Source organism: Gadus macrocephalus, chromosome 6, assembly GCF_031168955.1.
Source record: "Gadus macrocephalus chromosome 6, ASM3116895v1".
Lineage (NCBI taxonomy): Eukaryota > Metazoa > Chordata > Actinopteri > Gadiformes > Gadidae > Gadus > Gadus macrocephalus.
In genome coordinates this window covers 19,896,810-19,918,315 of record NC_082387.1, presented here as the reverse complement: position 1 = coordinate 19,918,315, position 21,506 = coordinate 19,896,810, and the positions used below count along the sequence as shown (strand labels likewise).

Below are 21,506 nucleotides of genomic sequence, written 5' to 3'. Positions count from 1 at the left end.
GAAGTACATCTTTCAACGAGTCCTTTGGGTAAAGTAAGAGTGACAAGTGACGGGTGAGGGACTGTGCTGAGGCCCCGAGGTGTGTGGAGGTTTTTCTCCTTGGTCACTGTTTAATTCAGAATGTGTCCGTTTGTGTTTGTCGAGCACACACTCGGATAGACGCTAACCTTTACCTGTATGATCTGTGTAGAGTTGAATGCTTGAGGACCTGTTCGTACCTCAGCCACACGGCGCACTGCGGGAGGCCCTCTGACCAAAGGTCACACAGGTTTAATTTCTAATTATTTGATTCAGAAATGAAACCTCAGTTTGCGTTTTATTGCTTTATTCTTTTTATACCAATAATTTTAAGGCTGGCATTGTGTAATTTCAATGAGCAACACATTCCGTCCAGACAGCCAAGACTAAATAAAATTAACACACACACACACACACACGTCAGTTCCTGTCGACAATAAAATGAGTCACTAGAAAACAGCTGTAATGTAAAACCACGTCAACACCTGGGATTCTGAGGCATGAATGAGGATGAATGAGTTCATTCATCCCGGACTATGCATGTGTTAATTCCACTATTCAGACACATTCCTGTTCACCTTGCTTAGAGGTTTATAACATGGGTTTATAATGTACTTTTTATAACAGTTTGCTTCAACTGGTTCTGTGACTCAGCGTTCTGTCGTTAATTGAATCTGAATCATGAATAGTGCTTAGATGATGGATCAATAAGTTTGTTAGTCTTCAAAGCTTAGATTGGTGTTTACCTTTGTATTACCTGCTTGATTATAATTTCTTCATTACCGGTTAGTTGATCCAAGTTATACTAAGGTACTGTGTGACCAGACCAGCGAAATCCAAAAGAGGAATATTGGCACATGATTGAAATAGACTCATTAGGTCATAAACATTGTGATATTTTCTTTTGTGTGGCTCCTGCCACACACAGATCTGAATGGTGAAGTATATTAACAGTGGGGGCCCGAACTCATAATCACACATCAATTCACTAGAAAGTGGGTCCATCAAGGGCCCATTCCTGGCCTCCTTTCCCAGAGCCATCAGGCTGACCAGCTGTTTACCGAGAGAGCACCCTGCCCACAATAACATTTCCATTTCCACTTTTAACTTCAGCAACCTTTACTTTGGAAGGACAAAACCAACTTTGACTTTTCGATCACTGAAAATTCATAAATGTCAGACAAAACATACTGCTTGGCAAATAAACAAAATGTAGTACTAAATTAAAACCTGGAACTTCAAAATAGTTGAAATCAAACAAATGGTTACAGTAGAGTCTAGACAGGCTGCAAACATAAAAATGACGTAGTGGCATTAAGCAAGAAAGAGTTTTGAATCACGTTATTCATAGAAAGTCAACGTTTCAAGTGGGCATTACTTTAAGCCAGCATGGTTGTGGTTTTAAGCCTGCATGGAAGAAAGAGTGTTATTTACCACTGAAGAGCTGTAACAACGTAATGTGATACTTATTTCAGTGTAGGCCAAACGATTACAATAATCCGGTCTTATTGGCTTTGTTCAGTCTCGATACAGGATTATGTGCGCATGGAATATGCTTGATTCAGCCTATAAAGGATTAATGATGGAATGAATTCGGGCAATATAGTTTATTCAGCCTATGTTACGATTTAATGAAGAAATTAATGCAACAATACTTTATTGAGCCAGTATAGAGAATCAAGGATGAATTAATTCCAGCCTATATATAATATATCTATATCTATTATATATATGGTGAAGGTTTAGTGTCAGCAGGGCAGTAAAGAAAGGGGTGCTCTTTGGGCTGGATGTGTGCCCTGCTTGTTGTCGAACGGTTTTGCTAAACAACACAAATAGTTTAATGAGGCCAACGGCCCCAGGGTCAGATGGCGGTTGGTGTTGGTGCTCTCTTCCCCTGAATACAGCTTCCTCATTCACTGGCTCCCACTGCATCGCTCATTTATTTCCTCCATGGCAACCAGCACAAGCTGTTTCAACTTGGCTCACTTGCTGACAGTTTTCTTTTGACTCCCAGATGCTGTGGCGGGATTGAAATCGTTATTTTTGTCAGTTATGATGAAGAGCATTAGACACAATGGAAACAGGTTGAAGTACGTTTTAATGACCTCATCCTCAGAGTGTTGAGTTGGCCGCTCCCTGACTTCAAAGTGAGGTAATATCTCTTTCCTAACGCAGAGTGTGTTGTCATCGAGGCCCCCGGCTGTGTTTGTGCGGTAAAGTGTGTCGTCTTCTGGATAGGGTGACAGGTGACGGGCGTCTCCATGGGAGCACCCTGAAAGAGGCCTCTGTTAGTACACCTGTAGGGCAGACTGCCCCTGCTGCCAGGTACCTCCTGGGGGGGCCTCTCTCTCTGGCTTTAATTAACTTTGATTTAGACAGGTCGGGCCCATTGAGATCAAGGATCTCTTTCTTTAAGGAGATCTTGCCAAGGAAGCTGCAGAAGACACGAAAAGAGAACTCAACTACTAGCTCACATACCTGGAAGAACATGCATACATTTCATGTGGCTGCCTCGGCATCGCTTGGTGTCGAGTGTTTAGCTCAGACCGTAAGCGGTCTCCTATTCTCTGCACTTGCTGTGGTTTATCCGGCGCTAGGAATGTCACTGGGAATGAATTGTGGCCGCCCGGTCTTCCTGGCCCAGTGACTGCGGTGGTCCCTGGAGACTGGGAGACATTCACACATGTTTAAAACGGGCGGATTCCAGCCTGTATTTCCTACGGGCCCCCCTGGGTATTGGGTTAGGGCCCCGTGGGTGCTGGGTAATGGCTCCCCGGGCCCCCTGCGTGTTGACAGGCGCTCACTAGCTTCAGTTGGCACTGAAAAGAGGGGCTTGTTGTGTCCGCTCTCATGGCGGTCCGCAGCAAGGATAAATGTCATTCTCATCCTCTGGAAGGAAACTCTCAAAGAATTACATGAACGCTGTCTGGGATCATGTTCAGATACGGCGGGAAGCAGAGTCAAGATTACACGGAGAGCAAAGCTATCCTTCACTATTATTTTGCATTGTCACTAAAACAATGTTTTGGGAGCACTATCAAAGCCATCTGTATCTTGGAGATGGATCAGCTCCATTGAGATTATACAAGCTGGTGCTTGAATCCTAGACTGCCAACCCTTTTCTCACACACACACACACACACACACACACACACACACACACACACACACACACACACACACACACACACACACACACACACACACACACACACACACACACACACACACACACACACACACACACACGCCAGGACGGACCAGGAGATAAAAAATACAGGAAGAAAGTCAACAAACTTTCACCAAAAGCTCGAATTAAAATGAAGCCTAGAATTTTTTGCACAGTAAGGTCTGAACTTTAGAGGAAGTACAGATACAAACCCAGAGGAGGACTTCATTTGTTCTTTGTTCTTGGAACAATGTATTTATTTTCCCCTTGAACAATGCTGCATGAAACACAAAAATGACCCAGTCCGCCGTGTTTAAGACTTGTAAATGAACTGGACTCAGACCCACAGCCTAGGAGTAACTCAAGACTTACTCAGGTGTTACCCTAACCCGACTGAAGGCATCATGAGTCCCAACAGCACTGCCATTCACTCACCTGCTGTTAGAATTTCTAAGTTTATCCGTATGTGTACTTGTAGTTTATTCATATGCGTTCTTGTAGTTTATCCTTAATTTTGCTTGTAGTTTATCTGTGTGTGTACTTGAATAGACAAGTATTGCCACTCTGATGGATGGTACGTGATGTCTTTATTTGGTGCTGGATGGCGTTTGGGCCGTCAGGGAGTGGGTCTGGTCTCTGTCTCGTCTAGTGATCTAGCAGACAGATCTTCCTCAAGGCGCTGGTCGTCATCATCTGGGGAGCCTCATCCTGCCAAGACTCGAGGAAGACTGGGAAGGCCATTAAGAGTTCCTCAACTTCTCTCCTGTCGTCTCTTTAGGCTGGGCGGTATCAGGTGACTCCAAATCAACCTAATATTTCAAGAAATGTTAGTGTAAGAAGAAATATAAACCCTTTTATTTTTATTTTAAGCTGACATTTATCTGGCTCTCTTTAGCCTCGAGGTATTCTCCGAGCTGCAGGACTGAAAACGGTTTGGTTCGCTCTTCAGCGGCCATATCAGCTGTGTCCTAAACACAGAAGCACCGTTCTTTCGTTAACTTACACTAGGAATTAGCGCCGTGATGCTAGCTGTTGGTGTAACATCTGGAATGCTGATCAGGTGTGGCTGAGCTGGCACCAACATGCAGCGGGCCTGTGAACAGAGATGATGTGTCAGCACACTGCAGGCAGAGCCGCGGGAGCCTCACTCCGTTCTCCTACTGACTTGGCAAGCGCTTATCAAGAGAAAATAATGACATTACAGGAAAATGAAAAGATTAGCAAAAAGTGGTAACCGTGTCCGTGTGAGACTCTGTTTGGAAGTGTGATAAAACGGTTGGACCCGTCGGAGGGCCGGGGTGAGATAAGGGCCCGGGCCCCGGCTCCTCCCGGGCTCAGTCCCCCAGGAAATAAGCGTTTCCTGAGCTCCAAACCGTCCAGCGGATGTTGATGTTTTTCTTTTCCAGCACGCTGTGTTTAAAGCTGACTAATGAGTTCTAAACAACGAGTTGGTGGATTGGTCCGGGTTCTGCTTTGGTTCTGCGTTCCCCTGCAGGGAGGAGTCATCTGTTCTGTGGTTTCGGTAGACTTGATAAATCCCTTCCTTTTAGAACAGAAAGGCTTGCACAGCTGGCTCTGGGTCCTACAGCCAGAAGACGGTTGTGCAACAGACAGCGTTACCCTGGAAGGTCTCTGGTCTCATGTCTCCCCTGGATGACCCAAGAGAGGGGTCACGCAGAGCCGCTCAAGGCAGTGATGTCCCGCATTAGGAGCAGGTCTCGATCCTCTGGCGTTGTGTGAAGGACGGTGTTCTGGACGGTGCGCCAGCACAGTCCAGTCTTTGTTTGTGGCTATCAGCCATTAAGTGACCTGGGTGCCTCTTCTAATTGTATTACTTGAATATGGCTGAGTTTGCTAAGTCGGGGTGACCAGCAAGCTTTGGAAAGAGGAATATACAACTAAGTAACCATCAAAGGTGACCAGACATAAGCAGTGGATTCACTTTAAATGGAAGTAAAATGATATGACGGAAGAAAAAGGGAAGCTATCTTAACTGGTAACCAGCAAAAAATGGCATCAAAGTAGGGGCCTGTGGTCTGAAATCCAAGCCATGTGGATTTAATCTATTTCAAAAGTATAATTTTTTTTACCGTAGATAATCTGAATTTTAAGTCATGTCTTTATCTCTGCCCTGTTGATCTTTTCAAGGTTAAAGCTTGTTGATTGTAAACAGTTAACCGATATTTTGCTGACTATGGTAAGCGAGCAGGGACGGGGAAACAAACAAACCAAAGAAAAGTAGAAATAGGCGCTAACCACCAGGAACGTAATCCAAGCTACGCTCTTCTACTGGGGAGTGTGTGTGTGTGTGTGTGTGTGTGTGTGTGTGTGTGTGTGTGTGTGTGTGTGTGTGTGTGTGTGTGTGTGTGTGTGTGTGTGTGTGTGTGTGTGTGTACTACATAACTGGGTCAGAATATGGCCTCATTTTATTTACTTTTCCCACCCATAGTATTTCAATCTAAGAGTAGCCTGATCAATTTATAACATTTCTGTATATAGCATGATTCGATCCTTATACTTTAGTGTCTGTATATAGCATGATTTGATCTTATCTGTAGTGTCTGTGTATACTAGCATGATTTATTCAGGGTTTTGTTGGTCTGTCCTTCCTTGATTTAGTGTTCACAACCAAGGCTTGCTGACAGACAGTGTGTGTGATTCTACTGTGTAATCAACAGAGCCCATAGTGTCTGAGTATCAGACTGACCCCTCCTCATGTCACAGCTCTCCCCCTGCTCGGGCTTCCCCCTGACCCCTGCCACTGCCCCCTGCACGTAGGTGGAGACGATAAACAGCCCCCCCTGACGACGCCTTAACTGACTCTAGGAATGTCCTCCCATCTCAGTACCCCCCATGGGGTGAGCTCTCATTCCACTCTCTCCCACTAACCGGTGGCCCCATGGGTTCCTTTGTGCCTGCTCTCTGAGGTAGAAGGGCCAACGCACCACTCTGGCGGCTCAGTTGGGAGGAAGCCAAGGCTTTTCAAAGTAAAAGTCCTGCCATGCGTTCATTTGCTTGAATGAATAAAAAGGCGATTAAATGGATCCATCTACAAGTTTTTATATAATCTCACACCCATTATGGCGCATTTCCAGCAGCGGGTGCGGGTCGGAAGTAGTGAAGGTGCGGTTCGACGCAGCTCAGTTACGGCTCGCGTTCCCACTGCCGACAGTATCCTTAAGGTAGGGCAGGGTTTAAGCCATCCGGCATCATCAACGATGATGACGTAGCCGCTGCTACGTTAGCATCGTGACCTTATAGCAGCCCGACACAGTGTAGCCTGCTAATAAATCCAAGGAAAAAGAAGAACGAGACACAAAGAACAAAGAGCAACAATGTAGGACATCCAAGACGGACGTCAAACTTTTGCATTTCATTTTCTTCAATAAATCAAGCTTTCGCCGTTGTCCACAAATACCCTGCGGGAAATTGGTTTGTTGTGTTTGTTTGTTATTATCCCCATGTCGCCCGGAAGTGACGATTCGGTCGACCAATGAACGGACGGCAGTTCAGTGAACCGACCCGCATCCTCCGGTGGAAATGCGGCATTAGAGACGCAGTACCTTCCCTATCTTAGTGGCTCTGGGTCCACACCCACATGCTATCAGGCCCTGTGATACTTTACCTGACTTTACCATACCTCATCAAAGGCATCATTATATCAGCCAGTTCTCAGCCACCCTCACCTGTCTGAGGAACAGACCTTCATTCCAGACACTTCTTCCCTCTCCAGGTCTTTCCTCTGACACTCCCTCACATCTTCTCCCATGTCCTTAGTCTTCCATCGCAGCCAAAGAGTGCAGACGTGACACTTTAGTCACCCTTGTGTCTACAGTCATTGTATTGTTGTCTACGCTGTGTATGGTTTTGGTGCTGGAGGCTTGGCTAGTGAAACCAGGGGTAGTATCATAGCGCTAGCCAGGCCTTTGTGTGGCTAGGCTATGAGCTAGCTTGCGTAGACCGACCGACGCGGCCATTGTTTTCCTGTCATGTGGGAGAATGATTAACTGCTGTTTACTTTCCTCCAAAGATAGCCTGACGGTTCTCCCTGGTGTTTGTTTCTTTTGTCAGACGGCGGCTATGAGGACGTATGTACCTGGGGAGGAAGGCAAACTAACATACATGTTATTTATCTGTTTCCAATGTACGCCTCCTTTTGACATGTAGTGAGAGGCACTAATGAGCCCCTCAGCCTGTGGAGCCGGAGGCCTCAGGCCTGTTGTTGACGTGGGCTGCTGAGCTCACGGGTCTGAGCAGCAGCCGGCTGGCCTCCTGGGCAGGAGCTGCTAATCCGCTGCCCTGCTGCTGTGTGCGGGGGTCAGGGTTGGGTTAAGGAGGGTCCCCTGCCCTTATAAGGACACATGGACCGGTGGAGCCCCACGCTGGCCGTCTAAATCACTGATCCCATGTGCTGCCGGCTGCACCCTGACCTCAGCGCTCCGCTCTGGAAATGATTACGGCACAACCCCTCCAATGCACACACACCCACACGCACATGCGCGCACACACACACAAACACACACACACACACGCTTGCACCCCATAAACGTGTTTGCACACATAGACACACACGCTCGCACACACACACATACGAGCACAAACGCGCACGCATGCACACATTTTTTTCATTGGGATTATCACACATCTAGAATGTCTACTGTTAGTGCTTCCATCAAACATGTATAAGCAGAGAAGACATTCCTACACAATAACGAGGTAAGATGAATGTGTAACAGGAAGTGAGTTTGATCCGCCCTCACAACCAATGAAGCCTAGTGTATACAACTACTCACTGACACATGCTGGTCAGAGACAAAGTCAGCATTTTAAACCCATTTGTAAGTTTTGTTCTCCTACTTGCTCCAGCATGACGCAACAACGGATCTCAGCGTTAAGTGTTCTAGAATATCCCCCCCATATGTTTGTCGTTACGGGCGTTTCGGAGAACCGTAAACACCCTGTAATTGACATTGATTGATTGAGCTCTTCAGCCTAACGTCTGTGAGCGGTCCTGGGGTTCATGAAAGAACGGCTCCTCAGCGGTAACTGAGCAGGAAGTTAGAGAGAGAGGGAGCAACATGCCTTAACAAGCTGGTGTGTGTGTGTGTGTGTGTGTGTGTGTGTGTGTGTGTGTGTGTGTTTGCATACGCAGCATGTTCTTTTCTTTTGTGGGATCTACGATTGATTATCTTTCTCTTGTCAGACTAATTTTATTTGATCAAGTTGTACTTAGGAGCCTCAACAACACCGAGACTCCTCGTCTCCTCAGACACTACCTCTGTCCTCGTCTCCTCAGGCAGTGTACCTCTCTGTCCTCTTCTCCTCAGGCACCACGTCTCTGTCCTTGTGTCCTCGTCTCCTCCGACACTAGGTCTCTGTCCTCGTCTCCTCAGGCACTAGGTCTCTGTCCTCGTCTCCTCCGACACTAGGTCTCTGTCCTCGTCTCCTCAGGCACTAGGTCTCTGTCCTCGTCTCCTCAGACACTGTCTCTCTGTCCTCGTCCTCTGTCAGCTAACCCCTCATCCTAATGCCGAGGGCCTGTCCTCAACTCTCAGTCCAGGCCGACTAGACGGGACTGAGTGAGGCCTGTGACTCATGCCCTGGTAGCTCCGGGATCCAGACGTCGATGCGTCATCAACCTCATGATCTACCCGTCGGTGCAGACAGACACCGTGGTCGGTGCAGACAGACACCGTGGTCGGGTCGTCAGACACCTGTCTGGGGTTTCGGCGGATGGGGTGGAGTCAGTGGTGATGTTCTTACTACTAGAACTATCCTGTCAACAGGTTTTACCGTCGAAGATCCGTTTTTTTTTTTAGCACAGTGTTTGAAATAGTATATTTTTGGCGGTTGATTACCCAGAAGCCTCCTCTCTCCCGTGTGGGGAGTAGTCTTGGTGGCGTTTCAAAGCACTGTGTAACTGAACTAGGAATTATGTTTCTGTCTCTTGTGACATAGTTGGCTCACTAATATAGGCCTCCCTCATCCTAGGAGGGCGCAGGGGGGCAAGTGGACTTTGTCTGCAGGGCGTGTTTCCCTCCCAGCTGTCAGTTAGAACTTTACCAGGCAGCGTTCAAGGTGTGCTTTGTTTGCTTTCATTGGGCCTAGTGCGCGCGAGTGTGTGTGTGTGTGCGCGCGAGTGTGAGTGTGTGTGTGTGTGTGTGTGTGTGTGTGTGTGTGTGTGTGTGTGTGTGTGTGTGTGTGTGTGTGTGTGTGTGTGTGTGTGTGTGTGTGTGTGTGTGTGTGTGTGTGTGTGTGTGTTGTCCCAGTCTTATGTTACTGAAAGGAAAGTCAATGACACACTGCCCCCTTTGCCCAATTTTGTATCCTAACAAGTATCGTCACGGCCAATCAGAAGAGAGTCAGGGCATTCCCTAAGATCTGATTGGGCTGCTCAGCATTGGTTCAAATACTTTTCAACGATTTTGGATTCTGTCCATGAGGTCAGTAATGTGGCTTACAGTAACCTGTTTCCAACGCTAACCTATTTATTTATGAGACGCTTTTCTATTAATCTACTCTCTCTTTTGTCTATTGTATTTTCTGATTGGATGAGATCAGCCTAATCTAGCCTGATCAGCCTAAGAGATCAGTGAGATCACGATCTCGTGATCAGTGAGATGTGAAGAGCAGCGTCTGCTGTCCTTGGCAGAAGGCCAGGCCCCCCGCGGCTCGAGTCAGGATGACCAATAGATAAATGATTGATAGATCAGCTAATCTAAATCACTTGTACTTGACACTGCTTGATCGCTCTCAGATAATGGCTGAAGGAACTCTGTCCTATCTACTTCTACAACCACTATTTGTGTCACTGAGTTCACAACCACTATTTATGAGTACCAATCATATCACTTACTTTTCTAGAGATGCCAACCATATTTCAGTGCCACAAATGTCATTAATTCCATTCTCTGTTTTAGTAAAAATCTGAAGTAAAGTCGGCTGGAGCCTGTTGGCCTGTATGGTTTAGGCTAGGTGTGAGCACCAGTTAGACTGTATGGTTTGGGCTAGGTGCCCAGTTAGCCCGTATAGTTTGGACTAGGTGCCCAGTTAGCCCGAATAGTTTAGGCTAGGTGTCAGCACCAGTTAGTCTGTATGGTTTGGGCTAGGTGCCCAGTTAGCCCGTATAGTTTGGACTAGGTGCCCAGTTAGCCCGAATAGTTTAGGCTAGGTGTCAGCACCAGTTAGCCTGTTTGGTTTGGTCTAGGTGTCAGCACCAGTTAGCCTGTATGGTTTGGTCCAGGTGTCAGCAACAGTTAGCCTGTTTGGTTTGGTCCAGGTGTCAGCACCAGTTAGCCTGTATGGTTTGGGCTAGGTTAGCTGGTCTGTGCGTCCTGCCAGTGTGGTCACTGTGCTGGAAAAGCAGTGAGTCAGTGGTTTCTATATGTCTGCTTCAGGCTCCACTACTGGCCTCACTCTCCGTCTCCCTTTTGGTGAGTCAGCAGGAATGTGTGGAATGACCTGTGTTATTCCCACTCTACTCCCATCTGCCCTTTTTAGGCTCGGTCAAGCCTTCATAGTCTTTTGATTCTTTTTTCACCTCTCTGTCATTCAGCCCTCTAGGTCAGCCTCACCGCTCCCTTCCCTTTACCCGAGCCTCATTTCCTCCTCAACATTATTGTATCAGACTCGCTACTACAGTCAGCAGAATTCCAAACTAGGTCCAACATTTCCAGGAATGAGCACCATTTAAGGTGTTCTGCGTAGGACTCTGTGTAGGGAATGGGACACATTCCCTAAACACTCCTAAAGCTTGGCTTCCGAAGCCTCATGGAAAATTTGGGGAAATTCAAGGATTAAAAGTAATGATATTTGATGAGATTTACAAGGTGTGTGTGTGTGTGTGTGTGTGTGTGTGTGTGTGTGTGTGTGTGTGTGTGTGTGTGTGTGTGTGTGTGTGTGTGTGTGTGTGTGTGTGTGTGTGTGTGTGTGTGTGTGTGTGTGTGCGTGTAAAGTGGTGTACTGACCATCTGGGAGTGCACTGAGAGGTTTGGCACACAGAGACCTGGGTTTCCCCATGGTCACACACACACACGCACAGAAATCCTTTCTGTGTGGGAAATGTAATTACTTAATCTTTATTTAGACGGAAGGGGGCGGGGCAGGGTTGTTTTCTCAGAGAACTCTCCAGAAGATAAGATGGTCCTTTAACATTCTGGCTGTAAGGGGAGCCAGGTTCAACCTGCAGAATGGTCCTGGATCAGGGATAAGTACCTAGTTCAATATTAATAATGATGATGGTGTTGATTCAGGGGCACCGTTCAAACCAGCGGCACAGCGACGGTCATCAAACGTTACTACGCAGGTTGTAAACTGCGAGTTCAAAGGTCGTGCAGGGTGTTGATTCTATATGATTGGGTGGGAGGAGGGGTCGGCGGGGGGGGGGGGGGGGCTGACTTCGCCAGTTCATCACTAGTCCTCACGATACGTCTTGCTGGTGATCGACACGAGGCCACTGGGAACTAGCCTGGCATCTCCAGACGACCTCAGGTAGTCTGGAACCTCTCTGTTGGTTTTGGATTTCCAGAGGCATCCCCAGTGGGTGCAGACCAGAATGCCCATGGACGCACTTGTTCAGGCCTACAACCAATGACAGCAACGGAGCGGGAGACACAGCCCTGAAGTGATCCGTCTGGTTCCCAGGATCACTGGGAACATACAGGGGTCGACACTGTTCCATTATCCGCTCCTACTCTGAAATCTCACCAAATCTCACGGGAACACAGTCAGCAACTCATAGACAGGAAATAGTCAGCGACAACAGGGTCATCATCATTTTTTTTTATTGGAGATAAGTTGTTGTTGTTGTCATGGTAGTAAACGGTGATTGCCCTCCCAGTTCAAATCTATTTTTCCTCTTGACCTCACATCCCATTGGACTACTACTTCTGATCTCAAATCTCATTGGCTGTTGCCAGCGTGATCGCCGATCTCAGTCTGAGCCCCCGAACTTCACGACGCGATAACGTCAAGCAGGTTTTAAAACATTGCTTCCCTACTGACTCCACTGGAGGCAGTCAGATCGCATGAGACCCCCCAGCTGACCATCAGCTGTGGACTAATATAAGTGTGTGTGTGTGTGTGTGTGTGTGTGTGTGTGTGTGTGTGTGTGTGTGTGTGTGTGTGTGTGTGTGTGTGTGTGTGTGTGTGTGTGTGTGTGTGTGTGTGTGTGTGTGTGTGTGTGTGTGTGTGTGTGTGTGTAGCTGGACCAGACCCTGGACCTGGACGAGCGGCGTCTGATCCGCTCGGCGCTGCGGGAGCTGAGGAGGAGGGAGATCCAGGACATGGAGGCGGAGCTGGCCAGGAAGAGGTCACGACCCCCGCGCCTCCTGCAGCATGAGGACAAGGAGAACCAGGAGGGGTGAGACCTCTCCCACACTGCTAGCCTCACACACTGCTACAGTCACACAAAATGAGTTACTCACTGTCCCCCCCCGGACCCTACACACATTGGCGGTTTCATTTTGATGTAAATGCTTTAAGACGGCTCTGCGGTTCCAAGGGCGGGACTTGGGTAGTGGTGTTGCTTTGTTGTCTTTTCAACAGAGACAACGTAGAGGCATCCACATAAGTAGTTCTAAAGAGAGAGGCGGGGAAATCCGCCAGATGCTGACCATCATGGGAGAGAAGGTGATGCAGTCACATCTAACGAAGACGGGGGAAGATGATTAGATCTACGAAAGTAGCAGAGGAACTTTCCTTACAAGGCTTTCGTCCGGACAAAAAAAAATGTGGTCGGCAAAATATAGAATATGTTGTTGTAGTCTACTCTTCTTGCATGCGAGTGGCTTGAAAAAAACCAACGTTTGGAGAATGCAAATTATTCTAAACAGTTCTCCGTGCTTCGACCAGCCTGCTCCAACAAACCAAGAGAGCCGGCACCTTGTCGAATGGGGAATATACCCCCTCGGTTTTACACAGGCAAGACAGTGAAATTGTAACATCTGTCAAGCAGCAACCGTACCTGCTTGGCAGTGTAAAAGGTCTCCTCCAGTCTCTCACACTCCTACTCTCTCCTATACTTCACAGTCTCACACACACACACACACACACACACACACACACACACACACACACACACAGACACAGACACACACACACACACACACACACACACACACACACACACACACACACACACACACACACACACACACACACAGAGACACAGACACAGACACACACTCCCTCACGGTCTGGAAGGAACATTAGGTTCCCAATGTGAGCAAATCGTTCAGCTCTTGGGAGGATCATCAGTGAGCCGTCCTGAGAACAGGACACCGGGCACACGCTGCTGAGTGTCTTCCTAATGGGCTGATGAACGGGTTCCAGGTGAACTGATACTTTACGACAACAAACACCGACCCGCATGGTGGATCCTTCAATTATCTCTGGGAAAAGCTGGAAAATTCATGTCTGCAAATTCCAGTCATAGGAAATTGACTGGTGACGGCAACCATAACCCGTATTTTCCTTTCTATTTAATGTTTATCGAAATAATAATGTATAATTACAACCCCCACGTTAATGTCTTGTGTCTCTGAGTCAAAATGCCACACACCAGATGTTACACGGGCTGCATTTCTCTAGAGCGCTTTCTAGCCACTACAGCCACTCAGCCTTTAAACTCATTCCTTAAAATTCAGCCCTTAAACTCATCCCTCAAACGTATTCCTTACACTCAGCCCTTAAACTCTTCTCTTACACTCAGCCCTCAAACTTAGTCCTTACCCTCAGCCCCTACACTCAGCCCCTACACTCAGCCCTTGCACTCAGCCTTACACTCAGTCAGTCTTTACACTCACTCAGCCCTTACACTCACTCAGCCCTTACACTCACTCAGCCCTTACACTCAGTCAGTCCTTACACTCAGTCAGTCCTTACACTCAGTCCTTACACTCAGCCCTTACACTCAGCCCTTACACTCAGCCCCTACAGTCAACCCTTACACTCAGTCAGTCCTTACACTCAGTCCTTACACTCAGCCCTTAAACTCAGCCCTTATACTCAATCCTCACACTCAGTCCTTACACTCAGTCCTTACACTCAGTCCTTACGCTCAGTCCTTACGCTCAGCCCTTACGCTCAGCCCTTACACTCAGTCCTTGCACTCAGGCCTTGCATTCACTAATTACACTCAGTCCTTACACTCATACCTTACACTCACACCTTACATTCAACCCTTACATTCAACCCTTACACTCAGCCCATACACTAAGCCCTTATACATCAGCAGCAGAGAAGTGTTGAACTATCATCTCATAGCCTTTATTCAAGTGCGGTTTCTTCTCAGTCATGGGAATCAGGATGCTACCAGAAAAAATATAATTTCCATCAGGATCAAGATAGTATCGCCCTGATCTCTCTATACCCTCTTTCTACTACAACATCTCTCTATCCATCCACCCTACGTCTCCTACACCATCTCTCTAGCCTCTATCCTCTGCATCACATGTTCAAACACTCTCTAACACACCACCAGTAGCGTCCAAGCCCCCCCCCCCCCCCCCCCCCCCGCTTTATGGCACATCAATAATAACATAAATTCACAGAATATAATCTAGCCATCATGGTTGATTTAGTGCATTCTAAATGAGGGCCAACAAGCCTTCACAGATGGAAAGACCACAACCTCAATGTAATGCAGGCTCCTCCTTCAAGTCCTGAGGCCATTGGTTGGTGAAGGGGGTTCCTCTGTGTTCCTCTCAGAATAGTTTAAAGCTGTGAACAGCCACAAATGTGAACCGCAGTCCTCTGGGGCCTTAATTAATGCCTGGCACTGCATCAAGGCCCCGCATGCCCCTACCCCACCCCTCCCCAGGGGGGCGGTGGGGGTTTGGGGTCTAAGAGGGTCCTGAGAGGGCTGGTGTTTTTTTTTTTGCTTGAGGCAGACTCATCGCTCTGGTTGTTGAAGTGTTTGGAGGTTTCGGTCGTTCCGTTTGTCCCTTTTGTACGCTTTCCAAACTAAATGAACATGCGGTCGAGGTTTGTTGAAAGACACATTATCCTTTAGTGGCAGTAAAGCCAGGAAAGAGTCACCGATACCAGAGGACATGATAGAAACCCGCCTGACAAAGGGTTGAGATGGCGGGCTGTGATGTTGAATCCATTTCTAAGGCTGGAAGCCTCCTCATGTGTCTGTCATAGCGTCACTTTTTCCAGCCTCCATTTGGTAATCGCTCCTCTCCCGTGAAATGCTGATGGATTTTCCTTGGGCCTAATAAATGTGTCTGCTCTACTGCATTTGTCTAGCGCTCCATTATAAGAAGGAGCTCCGTAATGAAGCTCAAGCTTTTCTTTCAGATGATCTGTCGCTCTGCACAGAAGTTATGGTCCGCTCGATGTAGCATACAGAGTTTTATGGGTTTGTTTTGGTTCATTTTTCAACAACCAGACTCTCAGGAACGCAGTAAATGTTTGTGCGTCTTTTATGTCCAATAACACAACGCTAAGATCCGTCTGCCTTGCAGGCCAGACGCTGTCGGCTCTCTGGTCAAACTGTCAGGGAGGCTGCAGGGCCTTGAAGACCTGGAGGAGCTCACCAAGCTGGTGAGTTCTCCCCACCGCACCGCACAAAACATCATTGGCTCTTTAGGCCGATCACATCATTGGTTCTATGTGGACCGATGACATCATTGGTTCTCTGTGGACTGATGACATCATTGGTTGTATTTTGAAAGATGACATCATTGGTTGTATGTGGACCAATCTCATCATCTGGCCCTGATCTGGTATTATCTGGTTCCTCAGCTCCGCGGCGCCAGCGACTACGAGGAGAGGAAGATTATCAGAGCGGCGATTCGCCGCCTCCGTGATGAAGAGCAACAAGGTGATTCACCCTGGACACACCTAGTGGGCTATATCCCGCAGAGGGGGAGCGTGTGTGTGTGCGTGTGTGTGTGTGTCGGAGGTGAACCATTCTTAGGTGCTCTTCCGGGCGAGATTTTCTCTCAAGGAGGAAATGAGATAGTGACAAAGACAGGCTTGATGCATGGCCCTCTGGTCACACCAGACATCTGACGCCTCAACGGAGATGAAAACCATGATAAGATCATGTCTTATGATGACATGTACTGTGTGTGTGTGTGTGTGTGTGTGTGTGTGTGTGTGTGTGTGTGTGTGTGTGTGTGTGTGTGTGTGTGTGACAGTGGCTTCTAGCGTGCAATGCCGTATCTGGTAACTGACACACACCTATGATGCTGTGTCTGATAGTGAATTCTTAGGTTGTTATCGTCTGTAAAAAAAAATATCACACACACCTTCCCTACCAAACCCCATACATATGTTTTAGATGTACATTCATTCACTGTGAGTGTGTGGAGGCTTTTTTGCTCTAAGGGGTCTGAATAATAGATAACTAAATCATATGATCCTGAGATTTAAGCGGTTTCTAGACTCATGAATCACCTATACAGTGCTAAAGGTGTGTGTGTGTGTGTGTGTGTGTGTGTGTGTGTGTGTGTGTGTGTGTGTGTGTGTGTGTGTGTGTGTGTGTGTGTGTGTGTGTGTGTGTGTGTGTGTGTGTGTGTGTGTGTGTGTGTTACAGGGTCTGAAAGGGGTAGAGCCGGCGTTCACATCTTAGAAGCCGGGAACCTGGAGCCCCAGTGCACCCTGGGAGTTGTGGTGAGTACATGGTTCATCCGGGTTTGAGGAACGGGTTCCAGACGTCCAGGTTCTGGTCTCCGGGGGCGTGGCCGATAGGGACACGCCCCCGGAGCGATGCTGTGAACCGGGACTCGGGGAAGACCGGCAACAGGGGGGTCAGGTTTAGGGTTTCCACGGCTGACCATGAAGGTTTCAGAGGAATGCATATCATACCAGTATATTACCATATCATACCAGTATATTACCATATCATACCAGTATATTACCATATCATACCAGTATATTACCATATCATACCAGTATATTACCATATCATACCAGTATATTACCATATCATACCAGTATATTACCATATCATACCAGTATATTCCCATATCATACCAGTATATTACCATATCATACCAGTATATTACCATATCATACCAGTATATTACCATATCATACCAGTATATTACCATATCATACCAGTATATTACCATATCATACCAGTATATTCCCATATCATACCAGTATATTACCATATCATACCAGTATATTACCATATCATACCAGTATATTACCATATCATACCAGTATATTACCATATCATACCAGTATATTACCATATCATACCAGTATATTCCCATATCATACCAGTATATTACCATATCATACCAGTATATTCCCATATCATACCAGTATATTACCATATCATACCAGTATATTACCATATCATACCAGTATATTACCATATCATACCAGTATATTACCATATCATACCAGTATATTCCCATATCATACCAGTATATTACCATATCATACCAGTATATTACCATATCATACCAGTATATTCCCATGGGATTGGGGATACAGTAAGGGGCCGTTTCTTCGTCAATGAATTGTGAACCTTTAATTGTCCACACTGTTGTACATCTGCTGTGATCTGCTGTTTGTTTTAGTTTGCGCTCTATTTTAGGGAAACCACCCTGTTTTCATTTCACACCACTGAAGGCATCTTAAATATGTGTTGTGTGTGTTGGGTGTCAAAGATTTGAACGAAAATGAATTCAGGTCAACGTTTGATAGATTGTATTATGCAACTAGAAGGAAGTGAATCACTAGTTGCTTTGAGAGGCTGAATATAACCAGTTTTTACCGATACCAATCACAGTTTTTAACTTCACAGAGTAGTGGCTGGTCAATTTGCCCCCTAGTGGAGGTGGTGGAGGGTCTGTTTGGGAGCTATTCTCTCAAGGGGGATATCAGATATTGACAAAGACAGGCTTGAAACAAGGCCCTCTGGTCACACCTTAAGACATCTGATGTCACAACGGTGATGAATACCTTGATAAGATCATTTCTTCTGATGATCTCTACGGAGAAGAACAGGATGACTCTTCAGAAGGAACAAGCTGTCTAAGCTGTTGGACTTCTCTGATGTATTTCCGCTCTGATATGAAGAGAGGAAGTGAGTCACGGGGCTTTTGAAGTGCGTCCAGCTCCTATTGTCTGTTGGTGTCCGCAGGTCAGAGCGATAAGCCTCCATTGTTGTTCCCTTCACGTCCGTGTACCGAAGACACTGCAGCGAGCGGAGGGGCGCCCTCACTTCCTCTCAGACGGCTCGGCTGGGAGTTGGGGGGTGGGGGGGGTGCAGACAGACGGTCTGGCAGACAGACAAAGACAAGGAGATAGATACAGTAGATAGATAGAAAGGCATGGGGAGACAAGCAGGAAGAGAGATAGACACGCCGTCAATCAGACGGACAGGGAGATAGGTAAGACAGACTGGTGATTAGAGCCAGCAGACAGACTAAAGGAGGGATGGATACGGCAGGTATACAGACAGCTTAGGTAGGCCGACAGACAGACGGGTAGGCTAGGCCGTCTGTCAGCTGGCCCCCGGGCTAGCAGTGGGAGCTTCATCCAGGCCAGCAGGGTGGGCTACGTTCTGGACGTGGCTGCTCAACTCCAGTCCTTCTCATCTGCGCTGTGCTCCGCTCACCCACACGGGGGCGCTAGAGAAGGGTCTGGTGCAGGCAAATCACGCACACACACACACACACACACACACACACACACACACACACACACACACACACACACACACACACACACACACACACACACACACACACACACGCGCGCTTGAACACAGATAAAGACCAACTCTCACACATGCCTATACATAAACACTCAAAGACAAACAAACACAGACTTGCCTTTACACCAGATGTGTCTACATCCTGTGTGTGCTTGCCTGTGTGTGTGGTTTTGCGTGTTTCTATCCCTTTGATCAGGTAAAGAATAAGTAGTCCCAGCTTTATTGTCCCGATTCTGAGTAGTTTTAATCTGAGCTGAAGATTGAGTCTCAACACCAGAGTTAACGTCTGAAAAAAATATATAGAATGGTTCATTTACAATGAGTGATTGGTCGTTTATTCTGAGTAACCCTCAAAGATAAAAGCAGAGATCAACAACGTCTTTAAGAAAGTTATTGTTTGCCTTGCAATACGATGTCGTCACTATATTGGAAGCTTTCTCCCATAACTGAAAAAGGTCAACTTTTGAACAAGGGAAGAATGTGTGAAAAGTTAATGTGTCAACCACACGAGCGAGCCTTTAAGTGTGTGTGTGTGTGTGTGTGTGTGTGTGTGTGTGTGTGTGTGTGTGTGTGTGTGTGTGTGTGTGTGTGTGTGTGTGTGTGTGTGTGTGTGTGTGTGTGTGTGTGTGTGTGTGTGTGTGTGTGGTGGGGGGGGGGGGGTTGCTCTGGAGACAGAAGGGGAGGGAGGGGAAGTGAAGGGAGGGACCGGTGTTATCCTTGTGTGTGTATTTGAGTATGTGTGTGTTTTGAGTGTGTGATGTGGCTCCGGGAGTTCAGGGGCAGAGCTGAAGACTTTCTCACTCTAGAAGGCATCTAGTGTAGAGAGAGAGAGGAGTGACTGAGGGAGAGAGAGGAGTGACAGAGGCAGAGTAGTAAGAGAAGGAGGAAACGAGGGAGAAGGATTCAGGGGACCAGCCTGGGATTGGAGGTAAATCATATTTTTCTATCTGATTTTTCTTTATTTCTCTGTTTTAAATCTTTTCCTCCCAGGATTCTTTAATGGGACTGGTACGACTATCACCCGCAGACCAGTGCCTGCTCTGGGATGTCTTGCAATCCCATCAGCCCTAGACCAGTGCCTGCTCTGGGATTTCTCGTAATAACATTAACAACCCCAGATCAGTGCCTGTCCTGGGAGGTCAGATACTGAGGATACCTTTTTGTTTTAGTTCTTCATGCCTGGGATCTGTTTGGTTTTGGTTCTGAGGAAGTGTTCAGCCGCCTCTCTGGTATTGCGACTGTGATCTAGGGAGGGGATGGGATGGGATTTCGGTTGCTATGGAGATTCTTTTTGAAATGGTTTTGGAGTAGAAGACTCGGCAGAAGGTCAGAGGGAGATGGTTCCTGGTTGCCGGGGGTGACTGCAGCGGCCATGAGGACATAGTGAACGAACTGTAGAGTGAAGAATGGGTTTGGGGTAATTTACCACGGTGAGTTGACTGTTGGTGCTGAGGTGTGTAGGAGGCAGACTGCTTTTCTTTACTCTGGAAGGTTTGGAGAGGGGGAGAAAAGTAAGCAAGATATTGTGAAAATGTGACCGCTAAAGTGGGATGTTTTGGGGAAAACAGTGGCAGTAGAAAGTAAGCTGAGGTTGGCAATTTATGGAGAGCATCAGTAGGATTTGTGCCTGAAGGCATTCCTGTGTGTGTTGGTGTGTGTGTGTGGCTTTGGTGGTATTTTCTTTCTCTCTGGACTGTGTGTGTCTGTGTGTGTGTGTGTGTGTGTGTGTGTGAGAGATAGTGTGTGCGTCAATGTGTGTGTGTGTGTGCGTGTGTGTCTTGTCGGTGTATGTGTGTGGGGGCGGAGTGTGTGTAACTGAGTATACTACACAGAGAAGTCCATGCTACTGTATCCCCCCGGTGGGAGCCCTCCAGCACCCCGGCCCAGCATCTCCTTGATGCAGTCATGGAAAGTAGACCAGCGGGTCTGCTCACGTGGAGCTCAGACCAGCACACCATCTCACCAGGAGCCCCCGCTGGAAAACCCAGCCCCTCCTCAGCCAGACAGTAAATCCTGACTGCGGTGAATCTCGGCAGCTGCTGCAGAGATCAGCGGGTCCCAGTGTGACGGGCTGGGAGACGCCACCTCTTGTGCTGCAGTGTAACACAATAACCCCTGATCACCGAGGCCCTCGCCTGCGGAGAGGAGAGGAGAGGAGTCGGATCGTCTGGGTCTGGGTCGCGTCGGGAGCTGCTGCTTTGACGCATTTCATCCAGTCCGTGAAAACAGAAGTTATGATTCATTTGTCTGGAACGCTTCTGTCCTGGTGTCTGTCGGCGGGAATAGAGCATCGCTGTGGGTGCAGGGCGGCGGCCATCGGGGGCGTCCCAGAATACGACCGCTCACATACCGGCGTCCCGCCTCAACCTCCGCAGCTCGGCCCATTGTTGTGCGTTGTTGTTGTTCTCGTGGCGGGATGCTGGTTGCAGACCCGTCCAGTGGCCCACGCCTGCTGTGGTCAGAGAGACCGGAGAGACCGGAGAGACCAGCTCCCCTCCGCCTGTTGACGAGTTTTTGAAGAACCAACACCAGAGACAGAGACACAGATCTGGGCATTTGGTGTTTCGGGGGGGGGGGGGGGGGGGGTTGTGGTGTCGTCCTCCCACCAGCCCAGGTCTGCTGTCAGGGCTGAGG

General features: G+C 47.7%; 1 protein-coding gene and 1 long non-coding RNA gene across 12 annotated transcripts in view; one reads left to right on the top strand and one right to left on the bottom strand.

The window, feature by feature from the left end:
• The window catches only part of smtnb (smoothelin b), a 51,680-nt gene that overhangs the window by 714 nt on the left and 29,460 nt on the right, over nucleotides 1-21,506 (top strand). For 10 of the 11 annotated variants that reach the window (XM_060054821.1, XM_060054823.1, XM_060054822.1 and 7 more), the window contains exons 2-5: nucleotides 12,391-12,548; nucleotides 15,658-15,736; nucleotides 15,938-16,016; nucleotides 16,734-16,810. In XM_060054821.1, the coding sequence (XP_059910804.1) occupies nucleotides 12,391-12,548; nucleotides 15,658-15,736; nucleotides 15,938-16,016; nucleotides 16,734-16,810 (393 nt within the window). Of the gene's footprint in view, nucleotides 1-12,390; nucleotides 12,549-15,657; nucleotides 15,737-15,937; nucleotides 16,017-16,733; nucleotides 16,811-19,613; nucleotides 19,801-21,506 lie in introns of those variants that run through there. The other variant, XM_060054825.1, reaches the window with a different exon arrangement.
• Nucleotides 1,685-7,254, bottom strand: LOC132459937 (uncharacterized). The gene is made up of 4 exons (XR_009526318.1): nucleotides 6,891-7,254; nucleotides 4,191-4,308; nucleotides 2,124-3,996; nucleotides 1,685-2,035 (listed from the first exon to the last, which is right to left on the bottom strand). It is a non-coding gene; the product is annotated as an uncharacterized LOC132459937 (long non-coding RNA).